The sequence below is a fragment of the Rhipicephalus microplus genome, chromosome 5 (assembly GCF_043290135.1).
Source record: "Rhipicephalus microplus isolate Deutch F79 chromosome 5, USDA_Rmic, whole genome shotgun sequence".
NCBI lineage: Eukaryota > Metazoa > Arthropoda > Arachnida > Ixodida > Ixodidae > Rhipicephalus > Rhipicephalus microplus.
Genome location: NC_134704.1, coordinates 220445479 through 220471532, shown reverse-complemented (window position 1 = coordinate 220471532; position 26054 = coordinate 220445479). Strand labels below are relative to the sequence as shown.

Genomic DNA, 26054 nt, shown 5'->3' with positions numbered 1-26054 from the left:
TTCGCTTCACCTTCCGGGGCACACTTTGATATCCGTCGCACAAGGCTCAAAAGTTCCGGCGCACTCAACCGTGGCTCGACGGCGAACTTAGGTCCAAGTTTAAGAGCATTTTCAACGTAGTCTGGAAGACTAACCTGGCCGGTGGTTCTGACGCTGCATGTGGTTGGAACTGTCTTCTTTGGGATGCTGGCACGTAAGCCTGGCAGAGTCTGCTTCCACATGAATTCCGTGCCGCTGCTGACGATCGCTAGAAGATTCTTCCACTCCCTGGTGGCATGTCGTGTCCTTCCTGGATCTTCCAAGGAGGTCTTGAGCAGGTCCTTTAACATCCGAGCCTGCCTGTGCCACTCACTCCTAAGAATCTTGAGGACTCTGAGGACTCTGATCTTGAGGACTCTCCTAAGAATCTTGAGGACTCTGAATCTTGAGGACTCGGGGAAATATTAGATTTCCTGAAGAGTAACCCAGACAAAGGTTTTTTCGCCTGCTCCTTTGACATAAAAGATTTATATTATTCTTTGCCTCAAAATGAACTAATCGAGCGCGTGGAAGAATGTATTGACAGCTTTGGTGTGGTTGCGTTTCAAAACTCAGCCGAGATTTCGGTTCAATGCTTTTTAGACTTGCTTCGCTTATATCTCCGCTCGACATTTGCCACGTGGAATGGAAAAACTTTCCTTCAGAAGCAGGGCATCTGTATCGGCTCCTGTTTGGCGCCGGTACTGAGTGACATTTTTTTGGCCCACCATGATAGAAATCTGGCACATGTCTTGTCACAGCACAGGGTGGCAAAAGTTGTGAGATACGTGGACGATTACCTTGTCTTGTTCGAGCGTGAAGAAAACGTAGCAGTAAGTCAACTCGAAGCTGTTTTTTCTGCTTGCCTTAGCCCACTCGTTATTACAGTAGAAGAGCCAACCGATAGCGTGCTGCGGTTTTTAGACATTGAATTGGAATTCAAGCAGCAGCACACGTGTTGGGAATACAAGCCCAGAGCTAATAAGCCCCTATTGCCATACCAATCTGCTCACTCGAAGCTAGTAAAAAGAAGCATTGCCAATCTGTGTTTTGGGAACGCATTGCGGAAATCTTGCCATCATAAAATTCAGAAAAGTGTCATGAGTCAGTCGGAGAGGTTATCCGCAGCAGGTTTCCCAGAGTCGATACAGGTGTCTGTTGTCGAGGGTTTGCTTAAAAAATGCCGGTTGGACAGTCGCCCTCGGGAAGCAGACATCCAACCGGCAGTGAGTAGGAGCAGAGTTGCAGTAGTGCCGTACCTGCACAAAACTGCTCATAACCTGAAGAAAGTAGCTAGTCGAGTGGGCATTAAAGTAGTATTCTCAGCACCACAAAAGCTTGGCAGGATAAGTCGCTTGACGGACCCGCACCGCAAGCCTGCTGTCGGTTGCTCCAAGAAGCATCGCGATCATTTTGTGGCGTGTGTTGAAGGGGTAGTTTATGGGCTTCCTCTGACTTGTGGTGGTATATGTATAGGTCAGACGGGTAGATGCCTTAATGACCGTCTTCGTGAACATAAGCTCAATGTTAAAAACAAGAATAATTATGGCCATTTGTCAGTACATTGCGTGGAATGTGGTTGCACACCCTTGTACGCATCCTGCAGTGTTCTGGCGAAGCATAAAGATAAAGACGTGCGAGAGATAATTGAGGCCCATGCTATCTTTCGCAAAGGTGACGCATGTGTAAGTGCACCGTCAGTTGACTTGTTAGATCGAGAAAGGGCTTTTCTGCTGGGCTAGTGGTTAGACTGGTGGCGCCACTGTACACGGATTTATAGGTTCACGTTTCCTGAAAATAAAGATTGTTGAAGTTAGCGCATTGTGGTGTCCACTCTCTCCTGTCCCTGTCTCTTAGCGCTCAATATGTCGTCAAGCTCCCTTTACCAACACGCCCAAAAAATGGCACTGTGTGGTGGTAGTTTGCTGACAGCTCCGAGAAGACACGAAGGCCGCAGCAAATGCGCATTTTACCTGTAACATACTTAGAAAATTCATGCGGTCCACCCACATTTAGTGTTGTATAAAGGCAGCTATTCACTATCGAAATTCACATAGCACTAGCTCAAAGACGTAGTGTTTGACTTGCTTGGTGCCGCAAAGGTTGTCAATGAATCGCTCTCAGCTCACACAGCATTCACTGTGAAAACGTTTTTACAATCTTTTTAAACCTTCAGAGCAAGTCGCAGGTGACGCTGCATATAGAGGGCGACCAGATAACTGCACGTGAACCTGCTGAGATAGCGGAGGCAGAAGGTGGGAGCGGATTATCGAGTCACCGGCTCTTGCTAGAAAGGCGGCGAAACGCATGCGGCGCAGCGCCCCCTGGCCGAGGTTGGGAGGCCGATACTAGATGTTAAGACGACAACGGCTGCGTCTCGGCTGCTACCTTTTGCGCTGCAGCGGCAGCGTGGCCAGCACGTGACGAGAAAGGAGAAGCGTCTCCATGTGTAGAGAAGCAGATCGGCATTAGAGAGATAACCAACACTCCTCGGCACCTTTTTTTTTTTTTTTTATGCTCTCTCCGGGCGCCGCGTTGACAGAAGGGTTGCTACGTGTCAGGGACGGGAAAGGGGGAGGTGTGGCACGGGCGCATTGCAGATTGGCATTTGAGAGAGAGCAAACATCCGTGAAGGCGCTGGGCCGTGCTTACTACCGGGCTGTAGAAATTAGGCGCCTTTTTTCCTTTTTTTTCTTCTAACCACTACTACCACCATCCAAAGCCCCCATTCTTTACCGCCACTACCACCACTTTATAAATTTCCGCGCACGGCGTTGAAAGGAGAAGGGCCTCTACGTGGCAGGGACAGAAAGGGAGAAGCGTGGCATAGGCGTGTCCCAGATTGGCAGTGGAAAGAGAGCAAACATTCGCCCCAGGCTTTCTTTTTCTTCTTGGCGTGCAGCGTTGAGGTGTCGAGGGAGGCTGCCGTGGGATTGGACGTGGTGCTGTGAGCAATTTCTAAGCACGGTATGTTCGAATTAACTGCCACAAGTGCTTGCGTGTTCGAATTACAGGGCGTTTTTGCCCATTTGAGTACACATAGCTTTGACAGGACCACAGCGTCAGTTCTAATTAACTGGAATTTGAATTAGGCGTGTTCGAATTAATGTGATTTGACATTAGTAAATTACGCTTCCATAATTCCAGTCACTATGCTTGCCACGAGAACTCTCTCGGTAAGCAAGAAAACGTGCAAAAAGAAAATTCAGCTGGCTTCACTTAGTTGCGTCAATTGCCGTGAGTTTATAAATTTTGACGTTTTTCTATAGGTTCTGCATAGGTCCTAAATACTAAAAACAAAGCAAACTGACTTCTGAGATGGCTTTAAACCTAACGTACTAAGTCTAAAAAAAATACTTTGAGCGAATGTGTCTGAGGTAAAAGAAAAAACACATTGAAATTCTTGATATTACGTGCAGTAATTTCAGTGCGAAATTCAGAAATACACGTTTTACCTATATTTTCTCCCCAATTAATAAACCTGAGATTGTGAAAAGAACAATGGGAAATTTTCCAAAGCCTTTTTCAATCTTAAAAGGTCCTTTGTTCTAGGTCAGTATCCATTTAATATTAGTGTCTGAGGTACTTTCTTCTCTGAAGTGCTCCATTATGAATATTGTCACGATGAGTCACAAATACTGGGGGATTTATTGAACGACCGGGTAGCTAGCTCTAGGACGATGCGTCAGTCGTGGCTGGCTCTCGAGCCGAGAAGAGGCACGCAATCTTCTTTCTTTCCTCCAGATGGTAGAGCCGCTCTTGCAATCGACCCACGTGTGGGTGGCATTATCCCGCCTTTCGAAAAGAAAAAAAAGTCCCAAAAGGGGGAAAGAAAAGTACATAGCACCATCACGATGTTACGACATAGGCACGTGGAAAAAAAAAGAAATTGGAAATTCGGATAAAGTAAATGTAGAAATTAACGAGCGTGCCAATATAGGAAAAATCAGTGAACGAAGAAGCAAGTTCACAAAAATAAATAAATAACACAAAGAACAGTGTACGGCAAAGAAAAAGTTATGAACAACGCGCAATAAATAGTTTCATGCGCAACACATGAACGACATCCGACCTCGGTCGTGTCCTACTCCGTGCCTGCGATGTTGAGTCCGGAACCACTTCGTAGTTCACGTCACTGACGCGACGTAACACTTTATATGGGCCAAAGTACCGGCTCAGTAACTTTTCACTAAGGCCACGGCGGCGGACGGGCGTCCACACCCAAACTCGGTCTCCGGGGTTGTAAAATACTTCACTGTGGCGGATGTTATAGCGCCGTGCGTCTGCCGGCTGTTTCTGGCCGATGTGTAGTCGCGCGAGCTGCCGGGCTTCCTCAGCAGCTCTGCGAATTCATCGGTGTCAGTTGCCAACTCGTCTTCGTCTTGACACAGTAGCATAGAGTCCAGCATGGTCTGCACTTCGCGGCCGTAGAGAAGCCGAAATGGCGTGAATTGCGTGGTCTCTTGCACGGCGGTATTATACGCGAAGGTCACGTAAGGTAAGATCCGGTCCCATGTTTTGTGCTGTACGTCGATGTACATTGAGATCATGTCTGCGATGGCCTTATTCAGTCGCTCGGTAAGTCCGTTGGTTTGCGGGTGGTACGCAGTTGTCTTTCGGTGTCTGGTGTTGCTCAGTTTGAAAACCTCGTCCATAAGCTGCGCCGTGAATGCCGTCCCGCTGTCCGTTATTATACTGGAAGGAGCACCGTGTCGTAACACGATGTGGCGCATGAAAAATTGTGCTACCTCAGAAGCCGTGGCTCGTGGGATCGCCTGCGTATCAGCGTAGCGAGTCAAGTAGTCGGTCGCGACGATCACCCATTTGTTGCTGTCCGCAGACAGGGGAAATGACCCGAGAATGTCCATGCCGACTTGGTCGAATGGCGTGCAAGAGGCTTCAATGGGCTGAAACAAACCAGCTGGCTTAACAGATGGTTGCTTTCAGCGCTGACATTCCCGACAGCTCTTGACGTACTTCTTGACGCTTGCCGAGAGTCCTGGCCAATAGTACCTCTCGCTCACTCTGGCAAGTGTCCGTGAGTAGCCCAGATGACCGGATGTGGGTTCGTCATAGCAAGCGAAGAGGATGTCGTCTCGCATGTCTCGAGGAACCACCAGGAGGTAGGCACGGTTGTTCGAACGAGCGTTCTTCTTGTACAGCACACCATCTCGAAGGCAGAACGACGGCAACGAGCGGAATAAATGACGTGGTATGATTGTGCCCTGGCCCTCTAAATGATCGATGATCGGACGAATCTCTGCGTCATTCCGCTGCCGTTTACTCAAGTCTGATGAGCTAATGGCGCCCAGGAAGCCTTCGTCTTTCTCTGCTTCCTGACTAACGACATGAAGGGGTGCGCGTGACAGTGTGTCAGCGTCTTCATGCTTACGGCCGGACTTATGGACGATGGTGACGTCAAATTCCTGCAGCTGCAAGCTCCACCGTGCTAGCCGTCCTGAAGGGTCGCGCAGGCTTGCCAACCAGCAGAGGGCGTGGTGGTCCGTCAATATCTTGAAGGGACGACCATAAAGGTACGGGCGAAACTTGGTGATTGCCCACACGACTGCGAGGCACTCTTTTCCCGTAGTGCAATAATTCGCCTCGGCACGGGATAGAGAGCGGCTGGCGTAGGCTATCACCCTTTCGATGTCCTCTTGACGCTGAACGAGCACTGCACCAAGCCCAACGTTACTAGCGTCAGTATGGACCTCCGTGTCAGCATCATCGTCGAAATGAGCGAGAACAAGTGCTGATTGCATGCGCTGTCGCAGTTCATCAAAAGCTGCTTGTTGCTCGTTTTCCCAGACAAATGGCGTGTCGTCCCTTGTGAGACGAGTCAGAGGTTCTGCTATGTGTGAAAAGCCATGAATGAACCGGCGATAGTAGGCGCACAAACCAAGGAAGCGCCGGACGGCTTTCTTATCGACAGAAGCTGGTAATTCGGCAACAGCGGCAAGCTTGTCTGGATCGGGCCGGACTCCTTCGGCACTAACTACATGTCCAAGAAATTTTAGTTCTTCATAGCCGAAGTGGCACTTCTGTGGCTTTAGAGTGAGGTCCGCCGATCGGATAGCCTCCAGCACGCTGCGCAGGCGCTGAAAGGTGCTGCTCGAACGTGGCAGAAAAGACCACCACATCATCAAGGTAGACAAGACAAGTCTGCCACTTGAGCCCTGTGAGGACAGTGTCCATCATTCGCTGGAAAGTTGCCGGCGCTGAACACAAGCCGAAAGGGAGTACTCGAAATTGGTATAGGCCGTCTGGAGTCACGAAGGCTGTCTTTTCGCGGTCTCGCTGATCTACCTCGATTCGCCAGTACCCGCTTTTGAGATCGAGAGAAGTGAAATAATGGGCACGACAAAGTCTATCCAGCGAATCGTCTATACGCGGTAGCGGGTACACATCCTTTTTGGTCACGTTGTTAAGCTTTCGGTAATCGACACAGAAGCGTAGCGACCCGTCTTTCTTTTTGACAAGCACGACTGGAGATGACCACGGGCTGTTGGATGGTTCGATAACGCCATCGTCAAGCATCTCGCGAACTTGCATACGTATCGCTTCACGTTCTTTAGCCAACACGCGGTAGGGGTGCTGGTGTATTGGGCGTGCGTCCTCGTTGTGATGATCCTTTGTTGAGTGATGGACGATCTTTGAGCAACTTGCGAAGCAAGACCTGTACTCGAACAAGAGCGCTCGCAGCGCAGTCTGGTTATCGGTGGACAGAGCAGGATTGATGTCAATGTTGCTCATTGATGTGTCTGCGTTATCCACTATTTCTGACGTAAGACAGTTGGTTACGTTTGTACTTCGTGGGCAAACGCTATCGAAGTGCCACGGAAAAGGTGTCGATGCTCGTTGCTAAAGTTGGTAACGAGGAATTCAGATCGGCCGTCACGAACGTGTATTACACTTTTCGCTACAAATATGCCTTGCTGCAGGAGGTGTTCTAAATTTGTCTCGGCCACCACATCGCCATCGCTCAAACCACAGCATGTTACGTCGACTAGAACACTGGCTCGGGGAGGAAGCGTCGCGCTCTGTTCAGAAATACGGAGTACGTCGACACGCATTCCGTCATCCTGCACGTTGATTGCTCGCTGGGCTGAGAACGTGACGCGGCGCTCTTGCAGATCAATGATAGCTCCATTTTCCTGTAGAAAATCAACTCCCAGAATGACGTCACGGGAGCATTCACGTAGAACAAGGCAGCTTGCTATGAATGTGTACGCTTGAATCTGTACTCTAGTTGTGCAGGCGCCCAGTGGAGTAACGACATGGCCACCAGCTGTCCGAATCTCCAAGTTATGCCACGGCGTGATTACTTTCTTCAGCTGCATTGTCAGTTTCCCGCTCAGTATGGAATAGTCTGCGCCGGTGTTCACTAACGCATTAACCACACAACCATAAATTGTTACTGCTATGTCGAGTGAAAGCCGGCTATCCTTTGCAGCAGCAGGTGATGTCGGACCAGTTTCTGTACAGTTCTGCGTCAATAGGAGGTCTTTAGCGCTTCGACGTTCAGCAACCCCGCCCCCAGAGGTCGCTTCGGCTAGTTTTCCCGGTGGGGGCTGAGAGATCGTGCGGTAGAATGCCGCTGGGGCGTTGATGAAAATTGCCTCGATGATGGCGAGCGCGACTGGCGCCCGGCAGACGGTGGTGCATGCTGCTGGGAGAGGTAGTTTTGGATTTCGCGTGGTCTCTGTCTGATTGTAACGGGGGTGGCGCTGAGTACGCACCCCCGTTACAATCAGAAGCGGCGAAGCCCAAGATGGTGGTAAGGGCACTGACGGTACAAGTGATCAGCTTCTTCGCAGTGAAAGCATAGAGGCCGGTGATCGGGTGTGCGCCAGACATCAGACTTCCAAGGGGACGAGTGCCGATCGACGATGTACTGGACCGGTTGCACCGAACGATGGGTGACAGAAGCACCACGGACAAAGGGCAGGGGCGGTGGCGTGTACGTGCCTTTGTAGTTTGGTATGTGCTGCGCTGACTCGAGTAAAACTGCAGGGACAGGATGAACGAACAATGGCGGCGATGCAGCAGGGCATTTCAAGGCTTCCGCGTAGGTTGTCCCACGGTGGTATTCAGCAGGAGCTGACGCAGCTGTATCAGGAGGCAAGGTGTCCCGGAGGGCCTGGTGCAGCTCATCCTTGATCATAGTTGCAATAGAGCTAACCGTAGGATGAGGTGTTACACCAGCCTTTTGCAACTCTTCACGTACGCGCAAGCACTTGCGGCGGTTAATTCGAACATACCGCGCTCGGAAAATGCTTTCAGCACTTGCCCAATCCCGCGGCGGCACCTCCGACGCCTCAACGCTGCATGAAAAATGAGAAGAAAAGGAAAGGAGAGGCTGCGGTGGAATTTTTGCTCTCTCTCAAATTCCGATCTGTGACACTCCTTTGCCACGCTTCTCCCTTTTCCGCCCCTGCCACGTAAAGACCCTTCTCCTTCCAACGCCGTGCGCAAAGAGAGAGAGAGAGAAAAAGAAGCCGTCACGGAGTGTGGCTCCCTCTCACGCGCCTGTGCCACGCTTCCCCTTTCTCGTCCCTGCCACGTAACGATGCACGCGAAGAGAAAAAAAAAAAAAAACAGAAAGGCTGCCGTGCATTGCTGGTTTATCTCAAATGCCGATCTGCTTCTCTCCGCATGGGGACGCTCCTCTTTCCTTGTCACGTGCTGGCCATGCTGCGGCTGTGTAGCGGTGAGGCTCGGCTGCGCAGTCGTTGTCGTCGTCTGTAGAAAGTGTCGGCGCTGGACATTTCCGCGCGCAACTTCTTTTGCCAGGAGAATGCTGAAGCCGAAGTAAAAATGCTTCGCAAGCTGTGTGCGAAATCGATCGACTCGCTGCAAGGCAAACGTGTGCAGACGCGCATCACCGATTACTTCAACTAATGACGGATGTCCTGTGATTTGTGAATAAATGCAAGTCTTCTGAAGCTTCCTCCTCGTGTGTTAGCTCAATGCACATGCACCACTGCATGGGGAGCCCTTTGTTTACTTAGCTTTCATTAATTCGAAGTTCTTCTAATTCGAACTTCTTCTAATTCGAACAAATTTTCGGGCCCCTTCGAGTTCGAATTATCGAGATTCGACTGTAATTGTGTTTTATTAAAATTTAGTATATTTTGTTCTGATGCAGCTATAGAAAATTTACCTAGAGATTTGGAATCTGCAGAAGAAATTGAATATGAATAAGCATAATAAGTTACATTCAATCCAGACAAATAGTAAGAAAATTTTTTTCAAGACCCGAAGCGTTATTCACTCACTCATCGCTGCACATAGATGTAGTTTCTTGTACCAGTGCAGACTATTACATCGAATTCACGTTTCTTTGTAAGGGCGTCCTGCTAAAGCTCGTTTAAATCGACTGCATAACGACAACGAAGCTAAGTAGGCACACCATCATGCTCCTCTAACTCTCCTTCACAATAAAACGAGAGGTGCATTGGTGGCAGACCACATAGACAGATGCACTTGGCACCGCAGCTGATCAAAATGTTAAGTGTTTCTCACCTAATACTTTATTGTTATTTCCATAAATAGATAATGTGTACTTTCGAGGGCAAATCAAGAATGTTTGTTTTCAAATGTTGTGAAAAATAATTCATTATATCTTGATGCCAAATTTGGAACGGGGCAAATACCCTGGTGGCTATATTTTTTCCAGGTTTCGCTTCTACTCCATAGCCACAAAAGATTTTTGCAATAAAATTTACATACAATAGAATGAGGCAAGTGTAATTTAAATATGACTTCATATCGCTTTGTTTTAGACTCGGCAAACAAGGGTCTCGAATCTCAAGAATACAATCTATCCGAAGCTGATCCGAGGCCTGTATTTCCCATAGTTCCCACAAGGGTAGAAGTGCTGCTGAAAGAATTCCAGTAGACACTAGCGCCACATTCCCTTCTAAGTATTATTGTATCAGGGGTGCAACAGCTGCGCCAATTGTGCCATATTGATACAATTTCGAATTTCTGTGCCGAGCTGCACCAAAAGCGCAATATTTGTCGAAATTGCGCCACACTGCACTAAAACACCCCAGGTAACCACCACTTTTTTTTTTTTTATTATTGCTCTAGTTTTCGCCGAGAGCGAAGCGCCCATTGGCAACGTGCAGTTGGGAGGGGCACCCCACAGTGGAAGGAAAGCTAAGGAATGGCCCTAGCTATCTGAGCTGCATTTGACTGCAGATCACTTACGCCTTTGACCCATTTGATTAGCTTTTGACAACTCCGCAAGATTTCCGTATCAGGGTAGTCTGCCAACTTCAGCCTCTCAACCTGGCTCATGAAACTTTCTTTCAACGCATGGATGCACATTTCCAGGAGTGCGACCCGCAGCGCAGCATAAATAATGCCGCACTTAACTATCTTAGAATGGCCTCAGGTGAATGGCAAGATACCCTTTACGGATCGGGGCTTGTACCGCAAACACAAATGTTCCTCGTGAAACCGCAGTCTAATATCTAGAAACTGAAGCTCTCCTTTATCAGGCAGTTGTAGGTGAACCTTAGCCCTTGGCCAGAATCCTTAAAAATGTTTAATATGTAAACTCTCATGCTATGCTGACTGTCGTTTTTAATTATAATAAAGAAATCCTCAACGTACCGAAAAATGTGGCAAGACACATTGATGACTTTATCGGCAACGAACCTGTCGACTTGTTCCAGGAAAATATTACTTAAGTTTGGTGCTACCCTAGATCCTATGCAAACACCAAATTTCTGGACATAAAAGCCCTTTCCACTCCCCACACATTGACCGCAAGTAAAACGTCAGCAATTCCAGAAAGCTTTTCAAGGAAACGGCACAATGTTAACGAACTTAACTTCATTATTGTACTCAACCACACATGCTTTAATACTCTGGAGAAGTTCAACATGCCGTAAGAAGTAAAACATGTCCTCAATGTCGCTGCTGAAAGCGGTGCAAGAACCCGGGTTATTAGTTTTGAGAAAATCTACTACACCTTCAGAATTCTTTGCTACAAAAGGGTAGACTACATTGAGGGCTTCCAGGTGCATCTGCAAGAAAGTCGACATCTCAGACAGCCAAGTTTCTTTTTCTGATGTGTAATGGCTCTTAACAGGGAATTAAGTTTATGGGTTTTCACTGAGAAAAAAAAAACCTGCAAGTTTAATTCTTTTGCCTTTTTTTACTCTATTGACCAGACCGGACAGATTCCCATACCTGCCAGGTCCCCCGATTCGCCCGGGAGACTCCTGAATTTCGACCGCTTTGTACGATTGTACGACCGAGGTAGATATCTCCCGGAAGTGCCCGCGTGTTTGTCTCAAAGCGGGCTCTAGTTTGGCAACCTAGCACGAATGCACATGCGCGGAGTGCTGATTGTCATCGCCATCGTTGAAGAGCTCGAATGTGCCTAGTCGACCAAGCAGAGCCGTCGCAAAAGCGAGCGAGCTGGCCAGTACTTCTCCGAGCATGTGAATGCAGCGCCGCCGCTCTGTGAGCTATGAGGCGCAAGGCAGCTGTGGTGGCGCTAGCGTCGGATTCTGCTGTATTTTCCACGCTGATGTCGCTGAGTGATAGCACTGACACCGCTGGCACACCGGCTTGCCGTTTGCAGTCTTTCAAGATTCCTACAAAGATACTGGAAGAGGAACAGGCCGATGTGCAGTGGAGAAAAATCTCGCTGCTGAAAGGCGAAGATGGGCTTATGAAATTCAATCGCATTGCTCAAGTAATGCTGGGAATCCTTTCAGTACGGCACATCAATGCTGAATGCGAGCGGCAGTTCAGCATTGTGAGGAAGACTCGAACAGAGTGCCGCACTTTCGTGTCAGACAAGACACTTGGGCAACTAGTTCAGGCCAAATGTCATAGCCGCGAACCGTGTTATTCACAGGTATATTCTGAGGAGTTTTTGAAGAGGGCCAAATCTGCCACAACAAAAATTGGGCAGTAATGTAACTGCGAGTGACACAGCTTGGGCTGTTCTTTGAGTGACAGCTTGGACTAGCATGGCGCTAAGGATGGACTCCACGTGCAGTTTCTCCGTGCAAAAAAACATTCTTTTGGCAAAGTGTTGGAGTGGCAGTGGTGAACATTGTTATGCCCGACAGTGCTTGAAGGACTTCTCGAAAAAGGTAGCTTCAGCCACGTCGAAGATTTGGTGGTGGTGACCACAGCGAGGTAGGTTGTTGGCGGTTTACAAAAACTGTACCATTATTGTGCCATGATAACTCCATAAAAATTTAATCTTGAGAAAAAGCGTGTGAAAAATTTCATCCCCCGTGACCCATCCCCAACTCGGTTGCATCTCTCCAATGCCTGCGCTGCGAACCTGGCAGGTATGGATTCCTATCATGCAGCATAGCAATAGCCTGCTGTGTCACCTTCCCTGTTATAACGTCCACTCTTTTTGAATTCTTCAATACGGCTGTCTCAGATTTTTTATTAAGAACTCCCTTTTTCATGACCATAAACATTCCTTCCTTATCCGACAAACGAACCCTAAGCCCATTCCCCTCCAAAAATTCTACGACCAACTTGTCAGTGGAGAGCCTTCGCCTAGCCAATGACGTTTGAGTGCACACATCTATACAATCAAAAACGCACCTTATTTGCACGCCTTCAGGCACATACCGGGAAGTGTTCCTTGAAAAAGCCACTTTTTCCGCCGGTGGAACATTAGGTTCAAACGTGAACTTGGGTCCCAGTTTTAAAACTTTGTTAACGTCCTTCGTTATATCACCAAGAAGGCGCACTTCACCTTGGGTCAGTCCTTTCTTTTTCCTGGTTGGAAGTGTCGATCACACCTCCAAAAAAAAAAAAAAGTGATGCCTTCCTGAAGTCAACTGAGCAGTATGCAGATTGTGCATTATACCCTGGTAATATACGTTGATCGCGTAAAAGACTCTTTCTAATTATTTTGTCCTTCATACCCTCTTTTATTTGCTTTGTCACCACGGTAACTATTGCTTTGAGGTCACTGTGGCATAAAAGCAATTGGATGTGCTTGGGCATGAGCTAGCTACCTTCTTGCTGAAAGTCGGATAAATACATGAAAGGGGACGTGCGAACATTACACTCATTTTGAGTGCAGCACTTCAAGCGAAATCTTGCAATATTGTTCATCTGTCACCGGGCAGCTATATCCGACGTTACTGGTCCTTTGAACAAAATTCGTTCGGTTATAGCGACTCTCTGTCACTTTAGCGCCCGGTCACATGTTACTGCATGCCGGCGCTCTTTCCTTCCACCTTATTTTTCAGTACTATGTGTGTGCTAGTCAAGGCAAAAGGTATTCACAACTGCTCGTAACATCACTAGGACGATATTGACGTTATAAGAAACTTGAGGTACAGATATTGGTGGGTCCAATGCACTCCTTCCCCTGGCGGCAGCGCAGGCTCCCTTTCGTAGCGGAAAGCTCGCGAGGCACTTCTCTATATCCAATGCTTCCATCCTGGCGATGGCAGCTTTCCCGGCCCTTATCAAATTTATACCAAAAAGGGCAAGGGGCAGTACAGGAAAATAAAGGCGGCTTCCACCGTCATACTCCAGAGCCACGGAACACCACCGGCTTGCTGCGCAGAACCGAAGCAGAATCTAGCAATACAGAGCTTTACTCAAGGAGACAGTTCATATTTCTATGGTATTGGTAAATTTTTTTTCATTTTTCTCATTTGGAATGACTCTCTCCTTTCTTCTCCTCACTCTGGAGTATAACCCTCTCCCCTCCTTTTGCACCGCGCCACCGCCGATTCGATGAGCCCCGTGCCGGTCATGCACCGCTGCCAAAGATGAAAACACCGGCGCGCCGCTGCAGGCAATTTTGGTACCGGCGCACAGGTGTAGTATTCACAGGATCAGTGCAAATTAACCACTGTCTTGGTTGTTGAGCAGCGTGGTGCAAGTGTCAATTGTGCACAAGTCAATGCTCTTAAGGGTGTGGTGCCATCAAATTTCAAGGCTGTAGCAAGCACTGTGGGGGTTCTCTCTATATATGCAAGGACACTCAACGTGAATTGTTGGGCCAGGAAAACAATGAGAATATATTTTAAGCAACTTCTCAAGTGAACCTAAATGTTCATTCTCCTAATCGAGGCCCATTGCGAACGTGTTGACCACTGACGTGGCTCTGTACGAAGGGCAACGAAAGTCGTAGTGACGTCACACAAGATCTGTAGTGAAGTTAATGACTTCCCGACTTCTGCCACGTATACGTATAGGGAAAGCATTGCTGCTACTGCAGCTAGAGGTGCGTTCGTTTTGCAGATGATTTTGTGATACATTTGTGTGAGAGCAGACAATACTGAGCATGAAGTGTTCAAAGATTTGTGATCACGTGACTAAGTCAGCTACACTGCTATGTCCCTGCCCATTTGGTGCCCACAAACAGCAACTGAAAATTGTCCGTATCAGTGAGGCGATAAATTATTTAGCAAAAACAAATTAATCTTGGTGCATGTATTGCATTTGTTGGAGCACTAATTAATGCTTGCAGCAAGAGCTCGCAAGCCACAGATATTGTGGCACCACCCTTTTAAGGCCTCACCACACGTAGCGTTGCAGCCCGTCAGCACTTAACTTTCTGACACGTTATCGTGCCCTCTCCCTATGGATGGAGAGGGTGCGAGAAGTTATTAAGACGAGTTTTTTTTTTTTAGAATTGCGATGTTCATATATTTTTTGTAAGTGCAATAAAATTAGTCACTTATTTAAAGTCTTATAGTGAAAAATTCTCACTTAGCATGCTGCTTTGAGTCCTTGAAAAACTTGCAAGAGGTCTTGGAAAGTCTCTGAATATAATTTTTGCTTTGGAAACCTGTACGAACCCTGTCTGTGTTTGCTAATTTGCAGCTAAAATATGTCATCAAGCAAGTACCAACGAACAGTCTTGTTGCTCCAAATCTCCGTTCTTCTGCTCTAAAATAAAAATTTTGCCACTCTAAACGCTGCTCTCAACTTAATATCAGCCACCTCTGCCCTGGTGGCCGCTACGATCAACCTATTACCAAATGTTGACATTGGAGAAAGCTCAATGTCACTCTGCAAAAACGGTTGGTACATAGGGCAACTCGATTCGGGCTAGGATCTCTTTGCTGGCAGTTCCCTGTGTTGCGGACAGTCCCAACGTAGTTCTCATGAGCGTGTTCTTTTGTGAGCAGAATGAACAGTCGAGACTGCTCGTAATGATACTGGTATTAACAATACATCGCTTATAACAATGAGAAGCTGCTACACCATCAAGTTTAGTATGTTTTCAATAGTGAAGGAAAATAGAGAGCACCGACCAATTGTTGAAATGAAACAGAAGTAACACTTTCATTTTTAGATTTTTGTGAAGAAGGCCCAAATCGTCATTTCTGTTATATTTCAACAATTAGACAGTGCTCATTATTATTTTTTTTTTTCAGAAATTTTCCAAGCCAGACTGGCTTCTATTGCACTCTGGACTTTGTTTTCAGTGATGAAATAACACCTTTACAGCAATGACCGGAAGCCACCTATTAGGCTGTAAAAATGATTTGTGGCTGTTCGGTGACCCAGTTGGAGGGTAATGGAATCCTAGAAAGGAAAAATGAAAATGAGAAATTCAAGCTGCTGAATCCAAAAAGTCCTCCAGTGCCCCTTTGTATGCTTCACCTGATAGCGTTGAGGCACTGCAGCAAAGCTGACTTTGGAAATTTCAGGTGGCGTGGAAGCAGCAGTCGCTTGCACTTTGCGACATGCAATTGGAGTTAGAAGATGAGAATTGCAAAACTTTCTGTGGCTCAAACTTTTGACAACAACATATATTGGCTCTATGGGATTCGTGGTGTTCCCACGAAAGCATCTTAATTTTCAGGCATGTCCGAAAAATCAGCAGCTTTGTCGTCCTTTACATGGATGTCTGTTGGCAGACCCTATGTGGTATCACAGTTTTCTTACGACTGCCATCCGCTATTTTTTTGTGCAGCACATTTATAGAAATCATCATTTTTAACAATGTAGTTTTCGTGGCACTTTCTTGCTATAATTGGATTGGACTGGACTATGCTGCAACATTGGCCTTGCCTTCCAAGTATTCCACAAGGCTTTTTAACTCCGCGTAGTTCCGCTGCTACGCGTGAAGGTTGCATGGGGAACCCAAGTGCTTACGATAGGAGGCCACGCAGGGAAGGGTGCCAGCTGAAGCCTGCGAATCGGTGCCGTGTAATGCCTGAGTGGCTCAAGCGGGAGCCGATTTTGTTGTCTCTATTTTCAGGTATGTGGCAGTGGCTGTGCTTGAGCTGGATTTTGAGCGGCTGGACATAAACCAGTGCCCCATTGGGAGTGGCAACCCCCGACCCAACTACTTCGCTGGGACATCCCGCTGCAAGAATGACACCACTGAGGTTGGTTGGCAGTGGCCATAGCTGGTTATTCTAGGGCAAATGAAACTAATGTCATGCCGGTTGAGATTCGTACACATTGTAGTACAGTTAAATCTGCTTATAATGAATTCCTTGATATAAAGAAGTTTTTCTATTCCCTGCCGTTGCTCCATAGATGCACATGGATTTGGGACCTCTATGTAACAAGGTAAGAGCAGGAGACAACCTTGATATGACGAATTTCCCCCCACGGATAATCAAGGAATTTCGTTCCGAATTCTAGCATTTTTGTATGAGCATGCATCTTTCGCGGGTGTTCCGGCATTGACAAAGCCCACCAGGCTAGAGTGAGCCCTCGTCTTTGTGCGGGTGAGAGCGAGGTGGGAAGTGGGGCCTGCAGCCTGCGAGCCGCCGTTTCCGCTGTTTTCGCCACCGCAGACGCATATGCAGCTGCTCCCCTCTCCCCCCCCCCCCCCACTTCAAAACAACTATTTTTGCGTGTTGACAGTCACATATGTGGGGGCGCGTTGCATATGGAAGGCACTTTACCAAATAGTATTCTGTGCTATTCGTGTCTGTGTCCGTGTCGTTCGCTCTTCCTTTTCGATGCCGTGCGTGCGTGTATAGTTTCACTGCGCGCGCATGGTAAGGCCCCCGACGACCTTCAGCATTACTTTTTTTTTATTGCGATGGCAATTGTATGGACAGTCTCGGCTGGTTTTTTGCCGTCGCCGCCGTCATTCACTGCATACGTATCTATATTTATGAAAACTCGAGAAAGAAAAAAAAAAAGGCACCTGTGCTTGGCACCCAGCTCGTCAAAATGCGTCGACGCGCGCTTATCTCCCACGCATACCTTGCCCAGCGAAGGGGGGAAAGGTAGATGCTTGTGCGTGCGCACTTATCCTTTGGTGGGGAGAATCGCGCGCCTTCGACTATGACCTGAACAATTGCTTTTAGTTGACGCAAGCGCACAAAGATCACTTTGCTCGCTGGACAGGCACCGTTTGAGAAAAGAGTGCGATATTCAAGCACAGCGAAGTAACAAATCGGGGGCTTGTTAGTTTGCACTGATATCTGTACCTGTAATTACATTTCGTCCCTTGTTTTTGTTGAAACAGCGCGTTAAGTGTGGAGAGGTAAATGTTGTTAGTTCGCTTTTGTCTTGTGTATGTTGTTTTTATACGTAATTTGTGTGTAAACAGTGCACTGCACGCTTCGATCTGCTTGCCGTTCTCAATGTTACATTCTAAGGTGTTGCTATCGCATTCATTGCTTCGCCCTTGCGGTGAAACTGTCAATTTTCGAGATACATAAAGATACGAATTTTTAAGATGTTTTGACATTTCTTAATTTCGAACAACTGTGTCCTCACCACCGAGGGGATGTCAGATTAGGTGCTGATGTAAACTCTCCTGAGACCACGGTGATGAAGAATCCTCAAGGTTGACTCATCACGTGCTTCTGTTTTGTGCCCCCCCCCCCCCCCCCACTGAGTTCCACAGGCTGGTACCTTTCGCGATTCGCTGTTTATTTCTCACAACAGGATGGTGCACAGAATGAATTAAATGCAATGAACGCGATAGCGAAAATTTTAATGTTACAGTCAAACCTCTTTATGAGGGACACTGATAGAAGAAAGACCAGCGGGTCACAGTAGTGTACGGGTAAATACGAAAATGCATACGAGGTATCCTGCTTATGATGGACATCTCGTATAAGAAACAACTTGTATGTGCAACTCGCCAATCAAGCTGCTTTTCAGCTTTTTGTCTCAGCCTCCTTTATCATCTTGATGAAAAATAAAAGTGTATGATTATTATCATTATCAAAATTCTGAAATTTCAGGTGAGATGATATCTGAGTATGAAAACATGAACACACTAAGTATATTTTACATGTCTGGAAGGTTTATGGAGGCGGAAATGTTGTAGGCCCGTGTGCTCAGATTTGGGTGCACGTTAAAGAACCTCAGGTGGTCGAAATTTCCGGAGCCCCCCACTGCGGCGTCTCTCATAATCATATGGTGGTTTTGGGACGTTAAAACCCACAAATCAATCAATCAATCATGTCTGGAAAGTTTGAATGTGCAAACACATATGCATACGAGCACGAATGCTTGATTACAAATGATCTGTTTTTTTGTTTTTTTTCGTATTGCAGCCGTAAAGCTTAAGAGGTATGCTGTAGTGTCAGCAAAGGGGGCGACTGAGTACAACGAACACACTCACACCATGTCACACAAGAACAGCTTTATTCCAGTGACACTTGTGCGTGTGTGTGTCTCATAGTCTTGCAGTCACCAAAACATCTAAATGGTCCGGGAGTCCTGGAACAATATGGTTTTCCTTTTTGAGGCTCTTTATCATGGTCTAAAGCTTTGTCTGTTAGCATGCCTTGATGTTGTCCCAACGTTTCTGGTGACACTCTGACGTCGCCTGACGTTCTCAGTGCTTGAATCCCACTTCTTGCGCCTCTTCTGTTGCCGTTTCTCGCACAACTTCAGCGGCGCCTTCCTCAAAGTATAGTCACCTCTGACCTTGATTTGTTCTTCCTTGTACAGAGCCAAGGGGCATTTTCGCGTCTCCTGAGCCCCTTTCGCATGGCACATTTCACATTCCTTAAGGTGCTTCACCTTTTCCGCCTTCATCTCCGGTTGACGGCCAACCTGCTCCTCCTTTTCAACCTTAGGCCTCGCATCTGTACTTATTGACGGGTCAGTCGATTGAAGCTTACTATAGGCGACACAGCGGTCACGGTAGATGGAAGCTGCACTTTGTGGTGCCTTTCCCACTTTCGTGTTGCTCGCAGCGGCTAGGCTTTCTTGACTGAGCTTGTGTTGCCTATTCTGGGTTGGCTTAGCATCTGACTTCGTGGCTTGTTTGTTGTTCTTGCGCTCCCGTTCTGCAGGTCTTTTACCTCGGAAAGCCTCAGTTTTTCGGCTGAGACGCTGTCGAAGCTCATCCAGACAACTGACAAGTTCCCAAGCCGCTGAGTGGATATTTGTCTTGGCGTCCAGTTTGTTTTCAATTTCTTGGCCTGCAGCAGCTAGCTTGCTGTCTGGTACAGTCTTTGTTCTAGCTGTGCCGTCTTGGTGACCATGCCTTGAGCATAAAACACTTGACATTGGCGCTCCATGAAATTGCGATCCTTTTTGCCACATCTACATGGTTGACTTGCATATGGTGATGCATCTGGCAAAAAGTTGGTGGAATGCTCAACGCCTTTGCAGAGCCTTGAATCATCATCATTTTGGGTGAACAGGTCAATAGGCTGATGCGAGACATCGTTAGTTATAATAACTTCTTGTTGCTGTGGGCCTATCGGAGTACAACGTAGCCATGGCATGTCCAACGTAGCATTCCTCATGCAAAGTTCTGCGTCCTTCGGTTCATGTGGCTTCAGCTCAGGCAACTCTTCCGTCTAGTCGACGGATAAGCATGGGGTTCGGGTGTTGACCAGACGGATAAGCATGGGGTTCGGGTGTTGTCTGGCGATGGCGAAAACTACAGAGAGCCTTTAGAAGACGCAGCTGGTGTAAGAGGAAACGTTGGGCTACTACACAACATAACAGCGTTTGACATTGTTGGTAGCACCTTCTCCAGGCATCGCATGACAACACCTGTGCTGGTGTGATGGTTAACAGACGTTCGTCACCATGTTTGTTGATAGTGGACGAGAAAAGATTAACATGCACTTTTTATTTCATGGCATGGGTGGAACGGCTGATGGCGCACGGATACGCTACCGTGTGCAGCGCCGTTGAGTCGGACGTCGCGGCCAACCCAGCAGTCAGGGTCGCAACTCCGGAGGTCCAGGATCAGGCCACGGCTCACGAGGACCACACCTGGTAGGCCTCGCCCACGAACCTGCTCCCGGCCACTGCAGCCAGGCAGGAGCCGTTCGGCAGGTCTCGGCCTTGGACCTTGAACAGACACACCGGAGCTCGACCTGGCCGACACGTACGGGTCTCACGTCCGGCTCAGGAACGCTGCCAGGAACTCGTCCTCTCGAGCGGCGCACCGCTTCCTCTGCCTTCGTGGCCTCAACCCTCGAGCTCTCTTTTCCGCACGTTCTTTCTTCTTGGCCAGGGCACCGCTAGGTACCCTCGGGTGCACACTGCAGCTCATGAGCTCGTGGCCCACGTCCGAGTCTGGCGCATCACTCGGCACCGCTCGGCGATCCTAGATTCAGCCAGCAACTTCCCTGGCACCTGGATCCTCGGCCACCCTGGACCTCGCCCGGTTCCGTGCTCCTCTGTGCGCACTCCCGCGTCTCGCCCGGCAGAACGTCTCGCTCGTCCCTTGCCGATGCGCGACGCTCTGGTGACACCGGCGCTTGATGGCATGGGTGCGGCCACGGAGCTGTCAACCCGCATCGGAGACGCGATGCTCCATGCGGGGCATGGCCAGCCCGTCCAGCGAAGAGCGCGCGCCGAGACGCGATGCCCGACGCAACCGTGACCATTAGCCAGGCCACGTTCATCGCTGTGTCGAACGGCTGACCGTGGAGACGCCTCGCCGAGATCCGCGATGCCCTCGGCAAGGAAGAGAACAGCAGGTCAGGCCGCGCCTCGAGATGCAGTACTCGTCCCGGGAATGCCGCCCCAGCTGGTGGTTGGACGGCAGCAGCGTGGACGGCCGCGTTCCCTGGCCGGAACCTGGCTCGCCTGCGTCCGACGCTTCGGCCCGCTGTCTGCCGCTGCTTCGGCTCGTCCCCAGCCACAAAGCCCATTGCCACGTGATGGTCACCCGTGGCCCAATCGTGGCACGCCACCTCTATGGGCCACCACTGGTCATCAGCTGATTGGCGCACAGTTGCCTCGTAATCGCACGTGCCTTCTTCTCTTCTTCATTTCTTGTTGTCGCCTTCGTGCCACCTGCCCTCCGCTCGTCTTCTTCAATTTTGTTTTGCCATTCCTCGGCGTCTTTAAGTCCTTTCCTTACAATATCCCCCTGCTCAAGAAAGTTGTTTAGGGGGAAAACAACTTTTCACAAGCGTGCGAGGTGGAGTACCCAAAAGCGAAAACATAGCCAAAACCATAACATTATTTATAGAAGTCCATTGCGTAGTCCGTAGAGTCTTCTGCAGGCATCCGTCCTACCACGGTCAAGGCTTCTCCCGTTAGACACAAGCTCAATGACAGGGCCCACTTGTCGGTTGGCCAGCCTTGGCTCGTGGCAACCCTCTCGATCTTTCGCTCTCTGGTCCCTTATTTCTTTTTCCTCAGCGCTCACCCATGCCAGCAAAGCCTCTCCACTCAGCCCCAACTCCTTCCCTAGCTCAACTAGCTTTCTCTTGTCGTCCACTCTCGTCCGCCACACACAAACAACGTGAGGCTCTCAGATGTAAGGCGAGAGCTTAATCCTGGCAGGCTCGCCATTTATATGTGATGGATAAAGGAACGTTCGTCACCATGTTTGTTGATAGCGGACGAGAAAGGATTAACATGAACTTTTTATTTCATGGCATGGGTGGAACGGCTGACGGGGCACGGATACGCTACCGTGTGCAGCGCCGTTGAGTCGGACGTCGCGGGCAACCCAGCAGTCAGGGTCGCAACTCCGGAGGTCCAGGATCAGGCCACGGCTCACGAGGACCACACCCAGTAGGCCTCGCCCACGAACCTGCTCCCGGCCACTGCAGCCAGGCAGGAGCCGTTCGGCAGGTCTCGGCCTTGGACCTTGAACAGACACACCGGAGCTCGACCTGGCCGACACGTACGGGTCTCACGTCCGGCTCAGGAACGCTGCCAGGAACTCGTCCTCTCGAGCGGCGCACCGCTTCCTCTGCCTTTGTGGCCTCAACCCTCGAGCTCTCTATTCCGCACGTTCCTTCTTCTTGGCCAGGGCCCCGCCAGGTACCCTCGGGTGCACACTGCAGCTCATGAGCTCGTGGCCCACGTCCGAGTCTGGCGCATCACTCGGCACCGCTCGGCGATCCTAGATTCAGCCAGCAACTTCCCTGGCACCTGGATCCTCGGCCACCCTGGACCTCGCCCGGTTCCGTGCTCCTCTGTGCGCACTCCCGCGTCTCGCCCGGCAGAACGTCCCGCTCGTCCCTTGCCGATGCGCGACGCTCTGGTGACACCGGCGCTTGATGGCATGGGTGCGGCCACGGAGCTGTCAACCCGCATCGGAGACGCGATGCTCCATGCGGGACATGGCCAGCCCGTCCAGCGAAGAGCGCGCGCCGAGACACGATGCCCGACGCAACCGTGACCATTAGCCAGACCACGTTCATCGCTGTGTCGAACGGCTGACCGTGGAGACGCCTCGCCGAGATCCGCGATGCCTTCGGCAATGAAGAGAACAGCAGGCCAGGCCGCGCCTCGAGATGCAGTACTCGTGCCGGGAATGCTGCCCCAGCTGGTGGTTGGACGGCAGCAGCGTGGACGGCCGCGTTCCCTGGCCGGAACCTGGCTCGCCTGCGTCCGACGCTTCGGCCCGCTGTCTCCCGTCTGCCGCTGCTTCGGCTCGTCCCCAGCCACAAAGCCCACTGCCACGTGATGGTCACCCATGGCCCAATCGTGGCACGCCACCTCTATGGGCCACCACAGGTCATCAGCTGATTCGCTGACACTCACGAGCACATTACACGCGCCTTGCCCCGCACTTCCGTTGTTGTCGTTTTCTTCACTCATCACAGCTGGGATGGTGAATTTCTGTTGGATGAGGTGGCCGGACAAAGAGCTCAGCGTGAACAGCTTCAAACTAGTCTTCTTCGAGGATTAAAGGCAAAGGGTTTCTAGCGAGAACTAAATCTTCATATACTGCCGAAATAGGCCTCACAACGATATGAGTACATTATGTATTAGCTGGCATGACGGTACCGCCACCTACAACAGATATGGGAGATTTGGTTCATGGTAGCAGGTTGACAGATCCAATGACGTCTAGCGATAGTATAGTGTGCTTTGAACCACTGTCCGGAATTGCGTCTACAGTGCCGATAAGTGGAATGTCTGCTTGAATCACAGCGCACTGCACAAGAGATCCTTCGAGTGGTTCTGAAAGTTGAAGGCACGCCAGGGAGGGAAAACTTCTTTGCTGGCTGGGTAGCGGGGCACTTGTTCCGGAATGGGGGCACTTCATGACTCCAGTTGGTGACAGTTGTAACATATGGCCTTGCTTATATCTTCCATGGGGGTAGAGGCAGGTGCGTCATTTCGTAAACTAATTGCAAGATAACGAGTGTCTTGTTGATCCAAGGGTAACGACAAAATTCTACATGAGACTTGTGACTGAGTCGGATTGATTGGGGAAGAAGATCTGTCATTCATAGTACTAGTCTGCTGCATAGGCACAGGAGGCGCTCGTAACATTGATGTTCCGACTGAGATGGGTGGCTGGCTTGGAAAAGCAGAGGCATGCTCTATAGTTTGGTCGAGTTGAGTGGCAATGGCAAGAAATGCGCTCACAGTTGGTGGTCGTTGTACAGCGATAGTTGTTGCCAAGTGTGCGTTGCGCACAACCTGCAAGGCACATTCAATGTGCTGAGGATCTGTCAGTTAGATGTGACATCTTGAAATTACGTGCAGGGACATCTTGAAATTACGCGCGGTTTCGCCAAAGAGTAGTCAACGAGGCTCTCACTAGGTGACTGGAAGCATCTGGAGACTATGTGCTGCCACTGCAAGAGTGTAAGGTTGTCCCCAAACTGGTTCTCGAACGCAGTCTTGAAAATTTCTCACGTGCCAAAAGAGTTTCCTGCCACGCTCTTCCAATCTGCAGCAGGGCCATGGAGCTTGCCAAGAGCTACAGCGAGGAGAGTAGACGGTGTCCATGAGGCAAATACTTGGATACGCTCGAGCTCTTCAAGCCACTGGTGTGCTGAAATGCTACTGTCACCATTAAAGGTTGGCAGTGAAGCCGGGAGGTAAGATAACGTAGTAACTTGGACTGGAACCGTTGGGCGTTGTGACGTCAAAAACGGTTGCAGTAAGTCACTCAGCGCTATCGCACTCGAAAACAACTGCTCAGCTGTCCAGTAGGGCCCACAAGACAGTCGACAGTTGTGGGCGACGTCGTAAAGCAAGCGTTCAATCATTGCGTCCTTCAAGCCAGTCGTCTCCAGGTTACAGCGCGAAAGTTCATGGCATATGAAGCCCGTCATGAACCCTTGCAGGTCTTCCACAGTGGCCTCATTCCAGTTTATAAGCGGCATTGCGGTCGATGGACAAACGGGCAAGATCGAAGAAGGCTTAGGGCAGGCTAAAGCAGTAGGCAGCTAGCACAAAACGCCAACTCGCACGAAATGGACGAGTGACTCCGGTTTACTCGGCATGGTTCGTCGACGAGTGCACCAAATGTGAGGACTCCGAGACGTAGACAAGGCGATTATATGGTGAAAACGACTTTAATAAACAGGAGCTTTGTTCACGACCTTCTGCTGCCGCCTTTCCATGTTTCATCGCCAGCTACGCTGATACTGGATGACATCGTTGCTTCTACCTGGCAACAAAGTTTTTCGTCAACGATCCACGTCACAGCTGGTCCAGGATATAAAAGCTACCGTACCACTGGCAGATTTGGGCGCTGCACCGCATCAGACATACATCATTTACCCGTCCTGTTTATGCAGGCTAGTTACTTAGGTGGTGCTGCCGGTCCAAGGAGTAGTGACTACTATTTGTTCGTGGTGTCGTGCTCACCAAAGTACTGTGCTATGATGAAGCGCTTTATCTGCCCAGTGTCGCGATGTTGTTCTGCTGTTATGTCCTTGCTGCTCTTAATGGCCGGTGATGTGGAGACAAATTCTGGTCCGCCCCGTGCAAATAACTCGGGAGGGTGTGCTTTCATTAGTATTTGATACAATGCGTAGGCTCGAGACCGGTCAAACGGAAATACTTAATAAACTGAACGGCATAAAGGAAAAGCAACGTGCTACAGATATGGCAATTACGCAGCTGTCTGGTCGTTTTAAGTCACTGGAAAACACAATAGAGTCACTTAGCATACATAAGCTCAGTGGCCTTGATCCTTCCTTGTGTGACCTAGTTGCAAAACTAAATAAGGTTAAAGAAAGATGTGACGATGCTGAGAACAGGTCTCTGCGGTCGAACTTGCTTTTCTTTGGGCTTGAGGATGATGAAAGAGAAAAATGGGATGATTTTGAGCGGAAAATTATTACCTTCTGCTCCCAAAAGCTGGATGTTACTATCACTGAGAGCCATTTTGAGCGTATTCATCAACTAGGGAAATTTGCCATGAATAAGTGCAGACCTATCGTTGCGAAACTTGCATTCTTCAAGGACAAGCAGCGAATTTTCGCATCTGCGCATAAGCTCAAAGGCTCGACTTATTCAATTAGAGAAGACTTTTCTGTTGTGACCAGGTTAGCAAGGCGAAAGTTACTTGAATTTGCCGAGAAGCAGGATAAGAAAAGCAAGCTGGTGTTTGATAAACTACTGATTGATCGAAAACGTATGTGTATGATAGTGCGACAGCCACTATTATAGCAGCTGCTAGATAGCTAGGCAGGGATAAAAGAACTCGAGCAATACCTAGACCTAGTTGCAGCAGTTCTCAAACATTATCTTTATTCCTTACTAATATTCAAAGCCTTCTTCCTAAACGTGATGATTTGTGTTCCTTCTTGGAAGATGCTGATAGCAATATTGTTGCACTTATGGAAATTTGGTTGCATCCTAAAGTAATGGACAGTGAAATTTTTGCCAACCCAAATAAGCATAGCCTA

The 26054-nt window shown here is 49.0% G+C and overlaps 1 protein-coding gene across 1 annotated transcript in view; it reads left to right on the top strand.

The window, feature by feature from the left end:
• LOC119173513 (uncharacterized) overlaps positions 1 to 26054 on the top strand; it is a 273757-nt gene that overhangs the window by 58445 nt on the left and 189258 nt on the right. Inside the window, exon 5 of the mRNA XM_037424309.2 lies at positions 16247 to 16376. Within this exon, the coding sequence (XP_037280206.1) occupies positions 16247 to 16376 (130 nt within the window). The remainder of the gene's footprint in view (positions 1 to 16246; positions 16377 to 26054) is intronic.